The following is a 16,144-nucleotide window of genomic DNA, read 5'->3' on the forward strand; positions in this document are numbered from 1 at the left end:
CTTTATTAAGGCATACTTTATATGAAATAAAATGCACCCATCTTAAGTGTACATTTTTTTTTTTTTTTTTTTTTTTTTTTGTCTTTTTCCGTGACCAGCACTCAGCCAGGCAGTGCACCGGCCATTCCTATATAGGATCCGAACCCGCGGCGGGAGTGTTGCCGCGCTCCCAGGGCCGCACTCTTAAGTGTACATTTTGACAAATGTATACACCTGTGATGTCACAACAATCAAAACTGATAGAACATTCACACCACCCCAAAAATTTCCTTTGGGCTCTATCCCAGTCAGTATGGTCCCTACCCTTACCCTAGCCCTGGGGAAGCGCTTGTTTCTTTTTGATTACTTAGATTAGATTTGTAAATGGAATCATGCAGTAAGTTCTCTTTTGTGTCTGGCTTCTTTTACTTGGGATAATGTTTTTGAGATTCATCCATGTTGTTGCTTGTATCAATAGTTCTTTACTTTTACTGCTGAATTTTCCTTTTATTAATATGCCTCAGTTTAATCTAGCCACTTGTTGATGGACATTTGTGTTTCCAGTTTTGGGCTAATTATTAATAAAGCATTGATAAATATTGGGTTTTTGTGTGGACATGTATTTTCATTTCTCTAAGGTAAATAATTAGGAGTGGAGTTAGGAGTTACTGATTCATATAGTTTTTGTTTAACTTTACAAGAAACTGTTGAACTGTTTCCCAAAGTGATTATACAATTTTTGTGATGTGTGTAAGGCAAAGGCTTAGGTTCATGGCTATTTAGTTGTTCTAATACCATTTGTTGAAAAGATTATTCTTTCCATGTGTTTATTTCTGAATTCTATTCTGTTTTATTGATATATATATGTGTGTATATATATATATATATATATTTTGTCCTTATGCCAATATCACACTGTCTTGATTAGTAGAATTTGGTAAGTCTTGAAGGTTTTTTTTGATCCTTTAGATTTCCATAATTTAAAAAAAAAAAATCTTCTTAGAATTGGCTTTTTAAAAAAAATCAGTCAGTCTGTTCAGAATGCCTGCTGAGTATATCATTGGAATTGTATTGAATCTATAAATCAGTTTGGGAAGAATTGACATTATAACAATATTGAGCCTTCCAATTCATGAACATAATATACTTCTCCATTTATTTATGTCTTTAATTTCTCTTAGCTATGTTTTATAGTTTTTATTGTATAGGTCTTATATATATTTTGTTAAATTCACTCATAAGTATTTTATGCTTTTTAATGTTATTTTAAATGGTTATTTAAAATTTTTTAATTTCCAGTTGGTCATTGCTAGCATATAGAAATACAATTGATGTTTACATTTTGATGTTATATCTTACAAACCATGCTAAATTTTCCTATAACTTTTGCTTACTTTTTATATAGATTCCTTAGAATTTGCTGTTAAATGGTAATATTATCTGCAAATAAAGCTAGTTTCTTTCTTTCCAATTTATAAGCCTTTTATTTCTTTTTCTTGCCTTACTACACTGGCTGGGACCTCTAGTACGTTAAGTATGATATTACCTTTAGGTTTATCATAGATACCCTTTATCAGGTTGAGGAAGTTGCCATTCTGTTTTAGTTTGATGAGAATTTTTATCATGAATTAGTGGTGAATTTTGTCAAATGCATTTTCTGCACTTTTTTAGAAGGTCATATGGTGTTTCTCTATTATTCTGTATTATGGTGCATTATGTTTTTTGATTTTTACCTATTAAGCCAACTTGTATTCCTGGGATAAACTCACTTGGTCTTTATTTGATTTGCTAATATGAGGGTACTTCAAAAATAGAATTAGAAGGTAATATGAATCTTTTCATGAATTTTTTTTTTTTTTTTTTTTTTTCCTAAGATGACCGATAAGGGGATCTTAACCCTTGACTTGGTGTTTTCAGCACCACACTCACCCAGTGAACTAACTGGCCATCTCTATATGGGATCCGAACCCATGGCCTTGGTGTTATCAGCACCACACTCTCCCGAGTGAGCCACAGGCTGGCCCTTTTTATGAACTTTTTGAAGTACCCTCACACTTTCTTTTAAGGGTTTTTGTTTCTTGTTCATAAAAAATATTAGTCTTTAGTTTTCCTGTAATGTTTTCTTCTAGTTTAAGTATCATGGTAATGCTGGTTTTGTAAAATGAATTGGGAAGTGTTTTCTTAGTTTATGTTAAGATTGGTATTATTTTTTTCTTAAGTGTTTGATAGAATTTATCAATGAAGCCATCTGGGCCAGTTTTCTTTTTGGCAAGGTTTTTAATTAAAGATATAATAGACATAGCACTTTTCAGTATTTATCTTCCTGAGTCCATTTTGATAATTTGTGTTTTTCAAGGAATTTGTCCATTTCATCTAAGTTGATGAATTTATTGACACAAAATTGTTCATAATATTTCTTACTATTCCTTTAATTACTGTAGGATATGTAGTAATGTTCGCTGTTTCATTCCTAATATTGGTAATTTGTGTCTTTTCTTTTTCTTGAACAGTGTAGTTAGAAGTTTATCAACTTTATTAATTCTGTCTCCCTCCCCTCCAAGTAAGGTTTTAGTTTCATATTTCTATATTGTTTTTGGTCATTATGTTTTCTATTTCATTATTCTTTTCACTTTTTTATTGTTTGGTGGCTTGCCAGAACAAGGATCTGAACCCTTGACCTTGGTGTTGTAATACCACCCTCTAAACAACTGTCACTTATTTTAATTAATATCTTTTTTTCTATTTACTTTGGCTTTAATTTACTCTTATTTTCTAGCTTTTTAATGTGGAAGCTTGGAGCATTGATTTAAGACCTATTTTCTGTGAGCATTTAAAGCAACAGGTTTCCCTTTAAGCACTGCTTAGCTGCATCTCTCAAATTTTGGTATGTTATATTTTCATTTTCATTTTCATTTGGTTAGAAGTAATTTCTAATTGTTCTTGAGATTTCTTCTTTGGCCTATGAATTATTTATTATTTTTTCTGGATTTCACTTTTTATTTTGTATTTCTGAGTAAATATTACTGGGTCTTTTTAATGTAAATATATATATGCAAATGCATAAACCATATAACTTCTCAAGGTAATTCTAATACTCATTGGGTTTTTTTTGTTTGTTTCCTGGTAATTAAAGTCAGTCTTCAGTTGCTCTGACCAATATTGTCCTCTTTCTACTTGTACTTAACAAATGCACTAGTCAGATATTGCAAATCTTCAGGTCCTTTTCTTGAATTACCATTATATTTTATTTATATGGTAACTTTTGTATGTTTAAAATTATGGCCTCTGGGCCGGCCCGTGGCTCACTCGGGAGAGTGCGGTGCTGATAACACCAAGGCCCCGGGTTCGGATCCCATATATGGATGGCCGGTTCGCTCACTGGCTGAGCGTGGTGCTCACAACACCAAGTCAAGGGTTAAGATCCCCTTACCGGTCATCTTTTAAAAAAAAAAAAAAAAAAAAAAATTATGGCCTCTGAGTTATTTAGAAGTGTGTTGTTTAAATTCCAAATATTTGGGGATTTTTGGATAGCTTCCTATTATTAATTTCTAGTTTAATTCTGTTTTGGTCAGAGTACTCTGTATGTAACTTACTTTATAGCCCAGCATGTTGTCTGTCTTGGTGAATGTTTCATGTGCTTTTGAAAAGAATGTACAGGAAAGCACTTCAAAAAATTCATGAAAAATAGAATTAAAAGATAATATGAATCCTTCCGTGAACTTTTTGAAGACCCCTCATATTCTGAAGTTGGGTGGAGTGTTCTATAAATGTCAGTAAGGTTTTGTTGGTTGATGGTGTTCAATTCTATATCCTTACAGATTTTTTTAATAAAGAGGAGTGTTCATATTTGTTTTTCCTTTCAGTTCTGTCAGGTTGTGCCTCATGGATTTTGAAACTCTGTTATTGGATGCATACATTTAGGAATATTATATATCCTCCCGATAAACAGAACCCATTATCATTATGAACTGTCTCTTTTTACCACTAGTTATATTCCTTGTTTTGGAGTCTACTTTGGTATTACTATAGTCATTCCAGCTTTCTTTTGACTGGCGTTTGCATGATATGTTTTTTCATCCTTTTACTTTTAACCTATCCATGTCTTTATGTTTAAAGTACACGTCTTGAAGATAGCATGTAGTTACATCTTCCTTTTTTCCAGTCTGTTTTTTAACTGGAGTGTTAGTCCATTAACATTTAATGTACATCCAGTATGGTTGGGTTTAAATCTGCCATCTTGCTGCTTGTTTTCTGTTTGTCTGTTCTTTGTTTCTTCTTTCATCTTTTCCTGGCTCTCTTTATTTTTTATTTTTGAGTATTTTCTAGTATTCTATTTTTATCTCCACACTTGACTTACTACCTATACCTCTTTGTTTTTTTTTTTTTCTTTTTGGTGGCTGGCCAGTAAGGGGATCTGAACCAATGACCATGGTGTTATAACACCACACTCTAACCAACTGAACTAACTGGCCAGACTCCTTCTTTGTAGAATTTTAAGTCGTTGTTCTAGGGTAGTAGTTCTCAAAGTTTTTGGTCTCAGGATGCATTTACACTTTTTTTTTGGAAGCTGGCAAGTCCAGGGATATGAATCCTTGATCTTGGTGTTACAAGGTGGCTCTCTAACCAACTGAGCTAACTGGCCAGCCCTGTTTACACTTTTATTGAGGACCTGAAAATGCTTTTGTTTGGTGGGTTTTATCTACCCATATTCAACCACATTAAAAGTTAGAACGGATAAATTGTTATCATATTTATTGATATTTTAAAATAAGAATAAACCCACTGCATGTTAATATAAATAATATAGTTTTATTTAAAATAATGTTCTCAGACAAAAACAAATTTACAGAGAAGAATAACATTGTTTTATATTTTTACCAATCTCTTTAATGTCTGGCTTAATAGGAGACTGTTGTATTATCTTACGTGATTCTGCATTCCATTTCATGTCATATAGCCTCCAGAAAACTCCACCATACACTTCTGAGAGAATGCAAGTGGAACAGACAAATAACATCTTAGTGTTGTTACGAAAATTATTTTGACCTTGTGAAGCCTTGAAAGGGGCTTGGGACTCTCAGGGATCCTTAGACACACTTTGAGAACTATTGCTCTATATTTTACAATATGCAGCTTTAATTTCTTGCAGTCTACCTTGAAATAATGTATTACTTAATATGTAAAGTAAGGCCCTGACAAGATACTTCCAAATCTTCCTTCTGTTTTTTTTTGTGCTATTGTTTTCATTTTATATACATATATTATAAACCTTTTAATGCATTATTATTTTTAAATTTATTTATTTATTTATTTTTATTTTTATTTTTAAATTTTATTTTATTCTTTTGTGACATGTAAGGGGATCACAATCCTTGGCTTGGTGTCGTCTGCTCATATAGGATCCGAACCCGCGGCGGGAGCACCACTGTGCTCCTAGCGCTGCACTCTCCCGAGTGAGCCACGGGGCCGGCCCATTATTTTTAAATTTAAATAGTCAATTATCTTTTTTTGTTTGATTTTGGGTTTTTTGGTGGCTGGTAGGTTCAGGGATCCAAACCCTTGACCTGGGTGGTGTAACACCATGCTGTAACTAACTGAGCTAACCTGCCAGCCCCACAGTCAATTATCTTTTAAAGACATTTTTTAAAATAAGGAAACTAGTCCTTTATATTTACTCTTAATTTCTAATGCCCTTGATTCCTTTCCATAGATCCAAGTTTCCATTTGTTTTTTTTTTGTTTTTTCCTGACAGACTTCTTTCAATGTTTCTTGTAGTGTGGGTCTACTGGTAATGATGTCTCTGTTTTTGTTTATTTTTAGAGTATTTATTTTTCTCTTCATTTAAAAAAAACTTTTTATTTTGAGAAATTATAGACTCATAGACTCATAAGAAGTTTCAGGGCTCACCTCAGTTGTTACTCTTCCCTCGGGTATTACAGTTTGAGTAGTCCGAAAGCAGTTGTTTCATATATTTTGCCCAGCTTCTAGTTGTTGACAACGGGAAATTAAATCCCCCATTTATCTTGGCTGGAAGTAGAAATCTCTGCTTTGACTTTTATTGAAGATCATAAGCAACAGTGGTTATGTCAGTTCTGCTTCTGCATTTGCCAGGACTGTTGTGGACATTCATATATCACTCAGTATTTCCTGTATAATATATCACTTCAGAAGTGAGTTATATAATAATTCCTGTTTCTTTTACTTTTTGCTTTGCCTGCAAGGAAAATCAGTCAAGATTTATACTAGATCATCGCAATTTTGTTGACCTAGAGGTGACACATTTGCATTCTTGCTTTCTACTTTTTTTCTTTTTATTCTTATTTTGTTAATCTATTTATAAAAGCAATAGCCCCTGCCTCCTGTAGCACATATTTTCTTTCCTTTCTTCTCCATTCCCTCCCCTGTATTAAGTATTTTACAATTGCCTTTAAGAAACTGAGTTTAAGGATTTATAGGAAAAGATGAAGATTAGACTCTCAATGATATAGTCAAGCCTCATAGAGAAAAGAAGCAGCCGTAGGGCCAAGCCCCATGCTCCCTCAGAAATGGGTGCCTTTGTTCTCTATTCAGGTTTTCCCTAACCTTATCTGTCTCTGTGGCCAAAGTGTTTCTGCTACTCCCTATTAGCTAGCTATCTCAAGTGACTGTTCTCTTCTCGAACCCTGCCTGTGTGCTGTTCTCTCTTGTTCTCATTACTAAAACTCACATTCACATTCCAAAAGAGAGTATCTGATTGACTAACTTAATGACCTGTTAGTGCCAGGCCACCTTCTAGGTCATTAGCCAGCCCAGAGATTCTTCTTTAGTCATGTGCCATACTTGATTGAGTAGGGTCATGTGACACAAAGTATGTGACCTATTAAACCTGTCAGAATTGGCATAGCAGGAACTCAGCATTACCCCATTCTTTTCCATTATGATACAACAATTGATTCACTTTGAATTTGTTAAGGACAGTTGTTAAACTGGATTTTCCGCCAAACAAGTCAGCTTGATATTTATAGATTAAGGTTTAGATGAATTACTGATCTCATTCCCAAAATATTTTGGGTTTTTTTTCCCCTCCTAATTTCATTCTTAGTCACAAAACAAAGGACAGTCTTTACCACCTTTTAGCCACAATTTAAAATAAGCCCATGGTACTGATTGTTGGTCCAAGAAAGCCCATCTGTTAGACACTATGAAAGGAAGAGAAAATTTAAATGTTTCCATTCTTCTTAGCATCTCTATATTTGGAGGAAGAAGAGAGAGAAACTATGAGCTGAAATAAGGTTTTAGATTATTAGCCTCACCTAGGTTTTAATCTGGCTTTCTCATTTACTGGATGATAGATGAGAATCTTTTCTAAGTAAGCTTTAGTTTACTCATGAATAAAATGGAGATTATGGTATTTGCTTCCTCTGACTATTAGAATTAAATGATAGGATACATGCAAAGTAGTTAGCAAAGTGTCTGGCATATGAAAGGTGCTTGATAAATGTTAGCTCCCACTATATTTAGATCATTAAATCTTATTAATAATAAGGATCACCCTAGTCCAACAGGAAGTGCTTAGTGCTAATGGAAACTAACATTTCTTTGTTTATGAGCTGAGACCTAATTATTATTGAGTCCTTGTTTATTTGGCACTATGCTAGGTACCAACTGGGTTTACAAGAGACATACTGCAATATGATTCTTGCTTTTTGGGGCGGGGGGGCACCGGTAAGGGGATCGTAACCCTTGGCTTGGTGTCATCCACACCGCGCTCAGCCAGTGAGCACACCAGCCATCCCTATATAGGATTCGAACCCACGGCCGCTGTGCTCCCAGTGCCGCTGCGCTCCCAGTGCTGCTGCACTCCTTGAGTGAGCCACGAGGTCGGCCCTATGATTCTTGCTTTCTAATCTCAACTATGAAATGTCATTTCCAGAAATTTTTTTAAGGAAACTCAACCATATGATAGTGTTACATTGTTGAAATTCTAGTTCTGTCACTAGCTGTGTGACCTTGGACAAATTACTTTTCTGTGCTTCAGTTTCTTTATAGTTTTTTATAGTTTTGTTTGTAAAATGGGAAAGATAGTTTATTGGATTGTTGTAAACAATAAATGAGTTGATATATGTAAAACACATAGTACAGCCTGATATATGGTAAGTGCTGTATAAATTGCTGCTGCTAGATTTTGATTCCCAGCAGCTGAATGGTTGAATGTTAGGCTCCTTGGGCAAACTGGCTACTCTTTCTTCTCTTCATTTAAATTGAATAGATTTCAGGCGAGCCGGTGGCTCATCGGGAGAGTGAGGTGCTGATAACACCAAGGCCACGGGTTTGGATCCCGAGGTGCTGATAACACCAAGGCCACGGGTTTGGATCCCGTATAGGGATGGCCAGTTGCTCACTGACTGAGCGTGGTGCTGATAACACCAAGTCAAGGGTTAAGATCCCCCTTACTGGTAATCTTTAAAGTAAATAAATAAATAAATTGAATAGATTTCTTTGAGGGAGGTTTATAGTATATCTTTACACTAATGGTGACTTATAGCCACCATTGCCAAGGCAATTTTGTAGAATCCAGGTGGTAAGAGATTAGTGAGCTGAAGGACATGGCCTGCAGATAATCTTGTGGTTTCATTTTGATGAACACAGAATTTCCATATGTTGCCGGCCTGCCTTTGGTAATACTTTGGCAGGAAAAATGTATCTTGAAATTTTTACAAAGCTGATTTTCCCTCCACCCCTGAAATAAAGTTTGGGGGGCATTTAGGGAATGTGGTGCTACCAGTATGAAAAGTAGGGTGTAGAAAAAGCATTTGAATTGAGACTTTTTATTTTAGCTTAACAAATCCAGCAGACAAGGAATTTTCTAATCAAGAGCTACTTCCCTTAAATGGGAAACTCATTTCTGATTTATATTTCTTTCCCAAGGAGTGAGAGTTTCCTTTTTGACATATTAGTGAGATTGAACATTTCTTTTCATTGTGTTTATTGGTCATTTATATTACTTTTGTGAATTGCCTATTCATGTCCTTCCTTGACCTCTTTTTTTTTAATGAAGAGACTTATCTTTGCAGAAAACGGACATTAAATGTTTGCCAAATGTTTCAAATACATTTTTCATTTTATCAATTATCTTTCACCCTTGGTTGTGTTTTTTTTATTTTGACCACACAGAAACTTTTAGTTTTAATGTAATGAATCCAAATTTTTCCTGAAAAGTATTTATCTTGTTATGGTTAGAAAAAAATTTTCTTTTTCTTTTTTTTTTTTTTTTTTTGTGACCGGCCACACCACACTCAGCGGCCATCCCTATATAGGATCCGAACCCACGGCGGGAGTGCTCCCAGCGCTGCACTCACCTGAGTGCGCCACGGGAGTCGGCCCTAGAAAAAAATTTCTGAGTGCTATGAAACCTGTCATAGTTTATGTGTAGATGGATCCATTTAATAAACATGTTTTCTTACAAAAAGAAGGTGGTTGATTGTCACAGGATTTGCAAAATCTTTGCAAGCTAACAGGTCTAAGGCTATAATACCATAATAATAGCTACCACTCACTTCACACCTGGTGTGTGCTAGGTCTTTTATATACAATATTCCTAATACCCAGTTTCAAGCTAAATAGTATTATCGTTCACTTCTCACATATGAGTAAAGTGAGGCTTGAAGACATGAAATGATTTGCTCAGGGTCACAGAGCTAGTTAGTGACTGGATTGGAATTTTAACTCAAGTCTGCATAAGTCCAAATATATACTTTTTCTGCACAGCTCTGCTTCTTTAAATTGGTCCTATAAGTTATCTTTACTAGAACTTGATAAGAGGGTCTATAGCCTAGCTAGGCTGTTCTTTGTACCTGAAAGCATAATAGATAAGATAATGAGAAATGTGTAAGCTTGCTTAAAGAAAGGTCTCTACTGTCTAGGGCAGTAGTTTTCAAAGTGTGGTTCTTAGACCAGCATCATCGTCATTACTTGGGAATTTGTTAGAAATGCAAATTATCAGGCCCCACACCAGATCTACATAATCAGAAACTCTAGGGTTGGGGCCCAGCAATCTGTTTACCTCCATCTGATTATGATGCATGTTAAAATTTTACAACTACTGGTCAAGGGAAATTATTTTCTAACTAGTGTTTTTTCCTGCTTCTGTTGGGTTTCAGCCTGTCTCAGCCCTTATGTGCAAAATTAGCATGATTGCATAGTGGCAAGAGCGTGGTGGCACTTTGGAGCTAGTTGAAACCTGGGGTATTAAGCATTTAAGGCAAATTCACCTCCCTAAACCATAGTTTCCCATCTCTGAACTGATGTTAATAACTTCTGTCTCCATATAAGATATTCTTTTAGAATAAAATAAGATAACGTAAAGAGCCTAGTACACTGCCAGTTTCCCAGATATTTGAGAAATTTCCTCTAGCAATTTTTTCTTGTTAGCAAAGAGCGCCCACCTCCATCTGTTCTAAATTCCTCTTGTTTCTTGAATGTATTTTTGCTGTCTTTTGTCTCTGGGCCTTTGTGTTAACTCTTTCTGTTAGACACCCAACTTCCTACCCTTCTTTACCTCAATAACTTCTGTAATCCTTTAGATCCTTGTTTGTAGTTTACTCCTGAAGGAGGCTTTCCTTAACCCCTACCCCACAGTCTCTATAGCAGCCTGTATTTCTCCTACATTTATCACATCATTTTGGAATCACCTGTCTCCTGTATAAACTTCATTGAGTAGCAAGTACAGTGTTTTGTGCACTGCCATATTCCTAGGAACAAGTAGGGTTCCTCACACATTGTAGGAGCTAATAAATGTTGAATGAATTAATAGTGGCTGCCATTATTTCTTCACCATCATCATCCAAGAGTGATCTCCCTACTCAGGCTTGTAGTTTTTGTGCTGACTGCTTATGATAATCATAAGTAAATGTTATTGGGACCAGTGCCTGTTTTCTCTTTCCCTGAAAGCACATGCTTTGACCTAGGCTGACATAGTAGTTCACTCAGCTGCTTCCTAACCACAGATCCCTCTGTATCACAGGTCCCTTCGGGGAGCTATGTGCCTTGATGGATCAAGTTCATCATATGCCGAACTCAAAATGGCAGCATCCATCGGACCTCACCATGCGGTGAGTAGAAGAGGGAGGAAAAGGGTAGAATTTGGCTGCAGGAGGAATGTGGTGGGGAGTTGGGGTTGTAATTGTTTAATTCCAGAGGTGGAAAAAGAAGCAATGCAGTATAATGGAGTAAGAACGGTACTGAAATTCAGGAAACCTGGGTTCTAAGACAAGCTTTGCAATTTTTAACTAGCTGTATATGATTTTGATCAAGTCACTTCACTTCTGTGGTCTTTGCATCAGTGAAAGGAAGATGTTGGATTAATTGATGTCAAAGGACCTTTCCAGTTCTGAAATCTAGATTCTTGATGCAGTGTGGCTTTACAGATTTATTCAGTTACTTTGATTCAGTTACTCAGAAACCTTGAAGTCATCTTTGATTCCTTTCTCTCTCACCCCATAGTCAGTCCATCAGCAAATCCTATAGACTCTACATATATATCCAGAATCTGACCAAGTCTCATCATTTTACCTGGATTATCGCAAGTCTCCTAAATGGTCTCCCTGCTTCTACCCTTGCATGTCTACTGTTCTCAACTCAGCAGGCAGAAATTCTTTTAAAGCATGAATCAGATTCTCTTCTTTGCCCAGTATTTTCCAGGGGCTTCCCATCTCACATCTTCCCATCCTCACAATCCCCTACAAAGGCCTATATGTTTTGGCCTAGGCTCACCAAACTCATCTACTACTCTTCCTCTTGCTCACTCTGCTCTAGTCATAATGGCTTCCTTGCTATTTTTTAAACATGTAAGACATGCCCCGCCCCCCTTCAGGGCCTTTACATTCAAGTTTCCTCTATAGTTGCCAAAATCACAGCAGTTCTTAGAAAGAAAAGCAGTGTAGTGTAATTGTTATTAGATAAATTCTAGAGTCAGATGTGAATTCAAATCTAGTTTCCTTTCCTTTATTATATGACTCTGGGTAAGTTATTTAACCTGAGGCTCAGTTTCCTTACCTGTACAAGGAGTTAAAGAGAGTATTTTCCTGTAGGATTGTCACTAGCTTTAAGTGAGATGAAAGAATTTAAAGTTTAAATTGAGTTTAAAGAATTCAGCAAGTACTTGCTTATAGGGATAGATAAATGTCAGGTACTGTTATAATTATTTTCAACCTTGGCTATTCTTCATAACTACCTGTGGAAATAACTAAAAATGCAGGTGTCCAGGCCCTGACTCCACGGATTGTTTAAGTCATTAAGTCTGGGGGAGGGAGGGGCCAAGAATCCATACCTTTAAAAAGCTTTCCAGGTGGTTATTAGGAACAGTTTTGGAATTGAAAATGAGATCAAATTATCTCAGAGGATCTTACTCAGAACCCCAGCCCAGTACATGACTAAAGGAGTCTCTCAAGAAACTTTACTTTGAAGCTGGTTGATTAGCTTAGTTGGTTAGAGCATGGTGCTGATAACACCAACATCCAGGGTTTGATCCCTGTACCAGCCAGCAAAAAAAAAAAGGAAAGAAACTTTGGTCTATACTATTAATTGCTCAGTCTCTTAACCTGCAATGTGATATTCACATGATGACTTACCTTCTCTGGGAATTTTATTCTAATTTTAACTTCTGTGTCCTAAGCAAACTTGAGCTATGTCAGACAAGGAGGTGCTGTTGTAGGTACAGGTCTGACGCAAGCAATGAAATATAGATCCTGCTCTAAAAGCTTCTGAGGAGAGAAACTTTTTTTCCTACTTAAACATTATTATATATTAGTTTTCCTTTGAACATTGTGTATGTGGCATATATCACCATAATAATGTGGGAATTAGGTGGCTTTGGAACTTGGAAGGAAATAACACTTATGATGTAGCTTTCATGAAAATGAAATAGTATAAAATTTCTAAAATTATGACAATTGAAATATAAAATTAATATCTGATTTCCAAAAATAAAGATACTATTAAAATAATTGTGCTGCCTTTTTCATATACAAAGAGCCATTCCACCTGAAACATCTTTACTGTTTTTATTCTCTCTCTCAATAGGAACTATGCCCGGTTCCGACAGAAACCTCTGCAAAGATACAGTCTGACTCAATGGGTTGACAGGAACATGCGAAGCCACCATCGGTTCCAGCGTCTCCCAGACTTCTAGTACAGTCCATTTGCTCATCGCATCAGCAATGATGTTCCCTATCCAGGGTCCTGTCTAGAGCAGAATCTCATTTTCTTCCACTGTTTCATGCTATGTAGGTTTTTAATTTTATTTTTCACAAGATTTTTATTTAAAGAATTTGTTACCTTTTGGAAATGCCCATTGCTGACTTGAATTTTTTTGTATGAGGTCCCTACTGATTTTGTGCATGTGTGTGTGTCTGTCTATGTGTAAGCAGTGTTAAGTTGATATCATTTTTTAATTTTTAATTTAAATTGAAGGTGACTGCCTCCTGAAAGCCAGCATAAAGCCAAAACAAACACCCAGGCTTAAGCAAAGCACCCACCTTTATGCAGAGGTGAAGTCTACTTCTGCTGCCCAAAAGAAGTAATTTTTTAATCTCCCGTATGGAAGAGATTCTTTACCTGGCTACAAGCCAGTGTTAATTATTACCAAAGACTTGTGAATGGATATAAGTCACTTAACAACCCCTCTTATTTTCTTATTTGAATCTCTGAATACCTGTCAGTATTTTAAAGTTGGCAATCCAGGACACACTAAGTAGGATGGAGAAGGAGAAAAATCCTGTTGAAAGGACAGATAAAAATTATTAAGTTCTCTCCTCTCCTTTGTGTACCTACTAGCTCCCTTTATTTATTTTTTTAGCTTTGTTTTTTTCATTCTTTGTTAAACTTAATTTGCATAGTAGTGTTTACAAATCTTACACATCTTAACTCTGACAGAAGACTGCTGACTGACCCCTGTTGAATACCTTATGGTCTTGTGACTGATTGTCTCCTCTGCCCTTCTTCAAGGATTTTCCTTCTCTTTTTTCCACCCTTAGTTACCACCCTGACTCTTAAGTGTCTATCGGTGGTATTCCTGTATCCTGTTAGACATGGATATGCCTCTTCAGAACGGCCCCCCTGCTCTCTCCATTGAAGAGCTGCCCACCCAGAGTCTTGATTCTGGGACAGGCCATTGCCACTGAAGAGTCAGTTGGTTTTCACTTTCATCTGCTGAACTTGAAGTATCAAGTATGGGTGTTAATCAGGGAGTCTCCATCCTGTGGCAGAGATTTTGGAGAGGCATTCTTTTGTCTCCATTATTGGTTAACAAGAGGTGCCTTTAGACCCTGGATGTTACCATTTCCTCACTTGGTCAAGCTCCTGACGTATAGTTTCACATTACTGCTAAAGAGAGTCTAATATAGTTGTGGTTCGGGGCCGGCCTGTGGCTCACTCGGGAGAGTGCGGTGCTGATAATATAGTTGTGGTTAGGCCTATGCACAAAAGCATTACCTGATCTTAAAGATTAGTATTCTAACTAAAGTTGACAGACTGTGCATCTGTCTTAATGGGTGTCTTAGGAGTTTGTTATTCTCACTCTATACACAGCTCTAGACATCATTTTGGGAGGTTTTGCAGTCTGCTACTGTTGTTCATTCTCTTTGAAGGTTGTTCATAGTTGCTGTAGCTTCTGTATGGTTTTGTTTCATCAGCCCTACCTTAGTATGTGAGTAACCCATCTTAAACATCATGCCCCACTTTAGAAACTGACTTGGGAAAAGCTTGGTCATTCAAGCACCCGTAAATTTGGATGGATATTCCTAAATGTTTACAGTTTTATCCAGTCCAGGATTTTCTTTTCCTTGGACATTTGGTTTAGATTATGGGGCCAAAATGCAACTGAGAAGTTCTGTTCAAGGCAATAGTCAAAATCTATTATTTCAGTTGGCATAATTGGCATTTACTACGTCAGTCACTTCTCCAGGCTGCTCTAAAGTAGCTTGATGGAGTGAGACATGCCAGACATACACCTATGGGACCACAGCATAATTAAAATTAAATGTAGTTGGAATAGCTAGCATTGCAGCTGTCTAGTTTCCCACAGATAACTTGAGGACTAAAGGGAGAGAACTTTGCTTAGGCAAAAATATAAGACTCATGTTCCAGCCCTCCTGGTACAGGAAGGTTTAAGACTGAATGTGTAATGGCAGCATTGCCTTTGCCAAATCAAATGAGTGACAGGTTAACTAGAAAATGTGACAATCACATTTCCTCTTAGCTCAAATAATTCTGTTTTTCCAAAGTTTTAGCAGCTTAATTAAATCTGTTGGACTGGAGGAGGAGAGAGCTGTTCTCTAGTGGTTAACATTAGGTATTCTTTAAGAAGAAAAAAGAAAGCCAAAGAAAACTCATTTGGCATGTTCGCCTTAAAGATGGTAGTGGGTAGGATCTGGAGTTTTAATCTCTTTTCAAAGCTGCATATCTCTTATATTTGGTGTTGGCCTCTAAGTCTAATATTTCAGGTGGGATTCTTGGTGTATTTTTTATTTGAATAAGGGTTATGTGCATTTAATGGCCTCACCTAGCTTTCTTCATCCATGATGACATTCTCACAAGAGTCTTGACAAAGCAGAGTAAAAATGTGCTGCTTACATAGTTTACTTGTAAGTAAGGAGCCTGAAATAACCTGTAGTTTCGCATCTATTACAGGCCCGGGTTTACTTGTGTTGTTGTCAGGATCAATTATGAAACTGAAGTTTGGTGCCTCCTCTTTATCATATTTTTTCCCTTGTAACAGTTGTGTTTAATGTCATTAAAAAGAAATAAAAGTTCTTGTGAGTGGCGTATGTTATGTGGCTGTCTATTGTGGGCTTTGGAGGAGGGTTATTTGCCTTGCTCCTTTGCATAGGTAGGTTAGTGGGGTATGTATGGGAGGGCGTGGCAGTTAGTAGAATGTGGCACTGAGGAGAGGGTGCTTGCTCCCTGTTCTTTTGAGGGTAAGTCACAGTGTTGAGAAAGGCATTCCAGCAGTTAAGAAATGTTGAAATTGATTGGGATTTGCTGCTACATATGGTGCATGTCAGGAGCCTGACATAGGGAGAGCCTAAAATATCACTGTGCTGCCATTTTTGCAGAGGGAAAAGGTGGCTCATCCCTGATCAGGCAGGCATGGCCTCACATTCCTTCCCATGGCTGTGTGGTTGGCATC

General features: G+C 36.6%; 1 protein-coding gene across 5 annotated transcripts in view; it reads left to right on the forward strand.

Annotated features, from left to right (window-relative positions):
• The window catches only part of S100PBP (S100P binding protein), a 37,201-nt gene extending 21,456 nt beyond the window's left edge, over positions 1 to 15,745 (forward strand). For all 5 annotated transcript variants that reach the window (XM_063105064.1, XM_063105061.1, XM_063105065.1 and 2 more), the window contains 2 exons: positions 10,982 to 11,069; positions 13,039 to 15,745. In XM_063105064.1, coding sequence (XP_062961134.1) covers positions 10,982 to 11,069; positions 13,039 to 13,147 — 197 coding nt within the window. In that variant the 3' untranslated portion in view covers positions 13,148 to 15,745. The remainder of the gene's footprint in view (positions 1 to 10,981; positions 11,070 to 13,038) is intronic.
• Positions 15,746 to 16,144: the final 399 nt, after the last annotated feature.

This window comes from Cynocephalus volans, chromosome 8 (genome assembly GCF_027409185.1).
Source record: "Cynocephalus volans isolate mCynVol1 chromosome 8, mCynVol1.pri, whole genome shotgun sequence".
Classification (NCBI taxonomy): domain Eukaryota; kingdom Metazoa; phylum Chordata; class Mammalia; order Dermoptera; family Cynocephalidae; genus Cynocephalus; species Cynocephalus volans.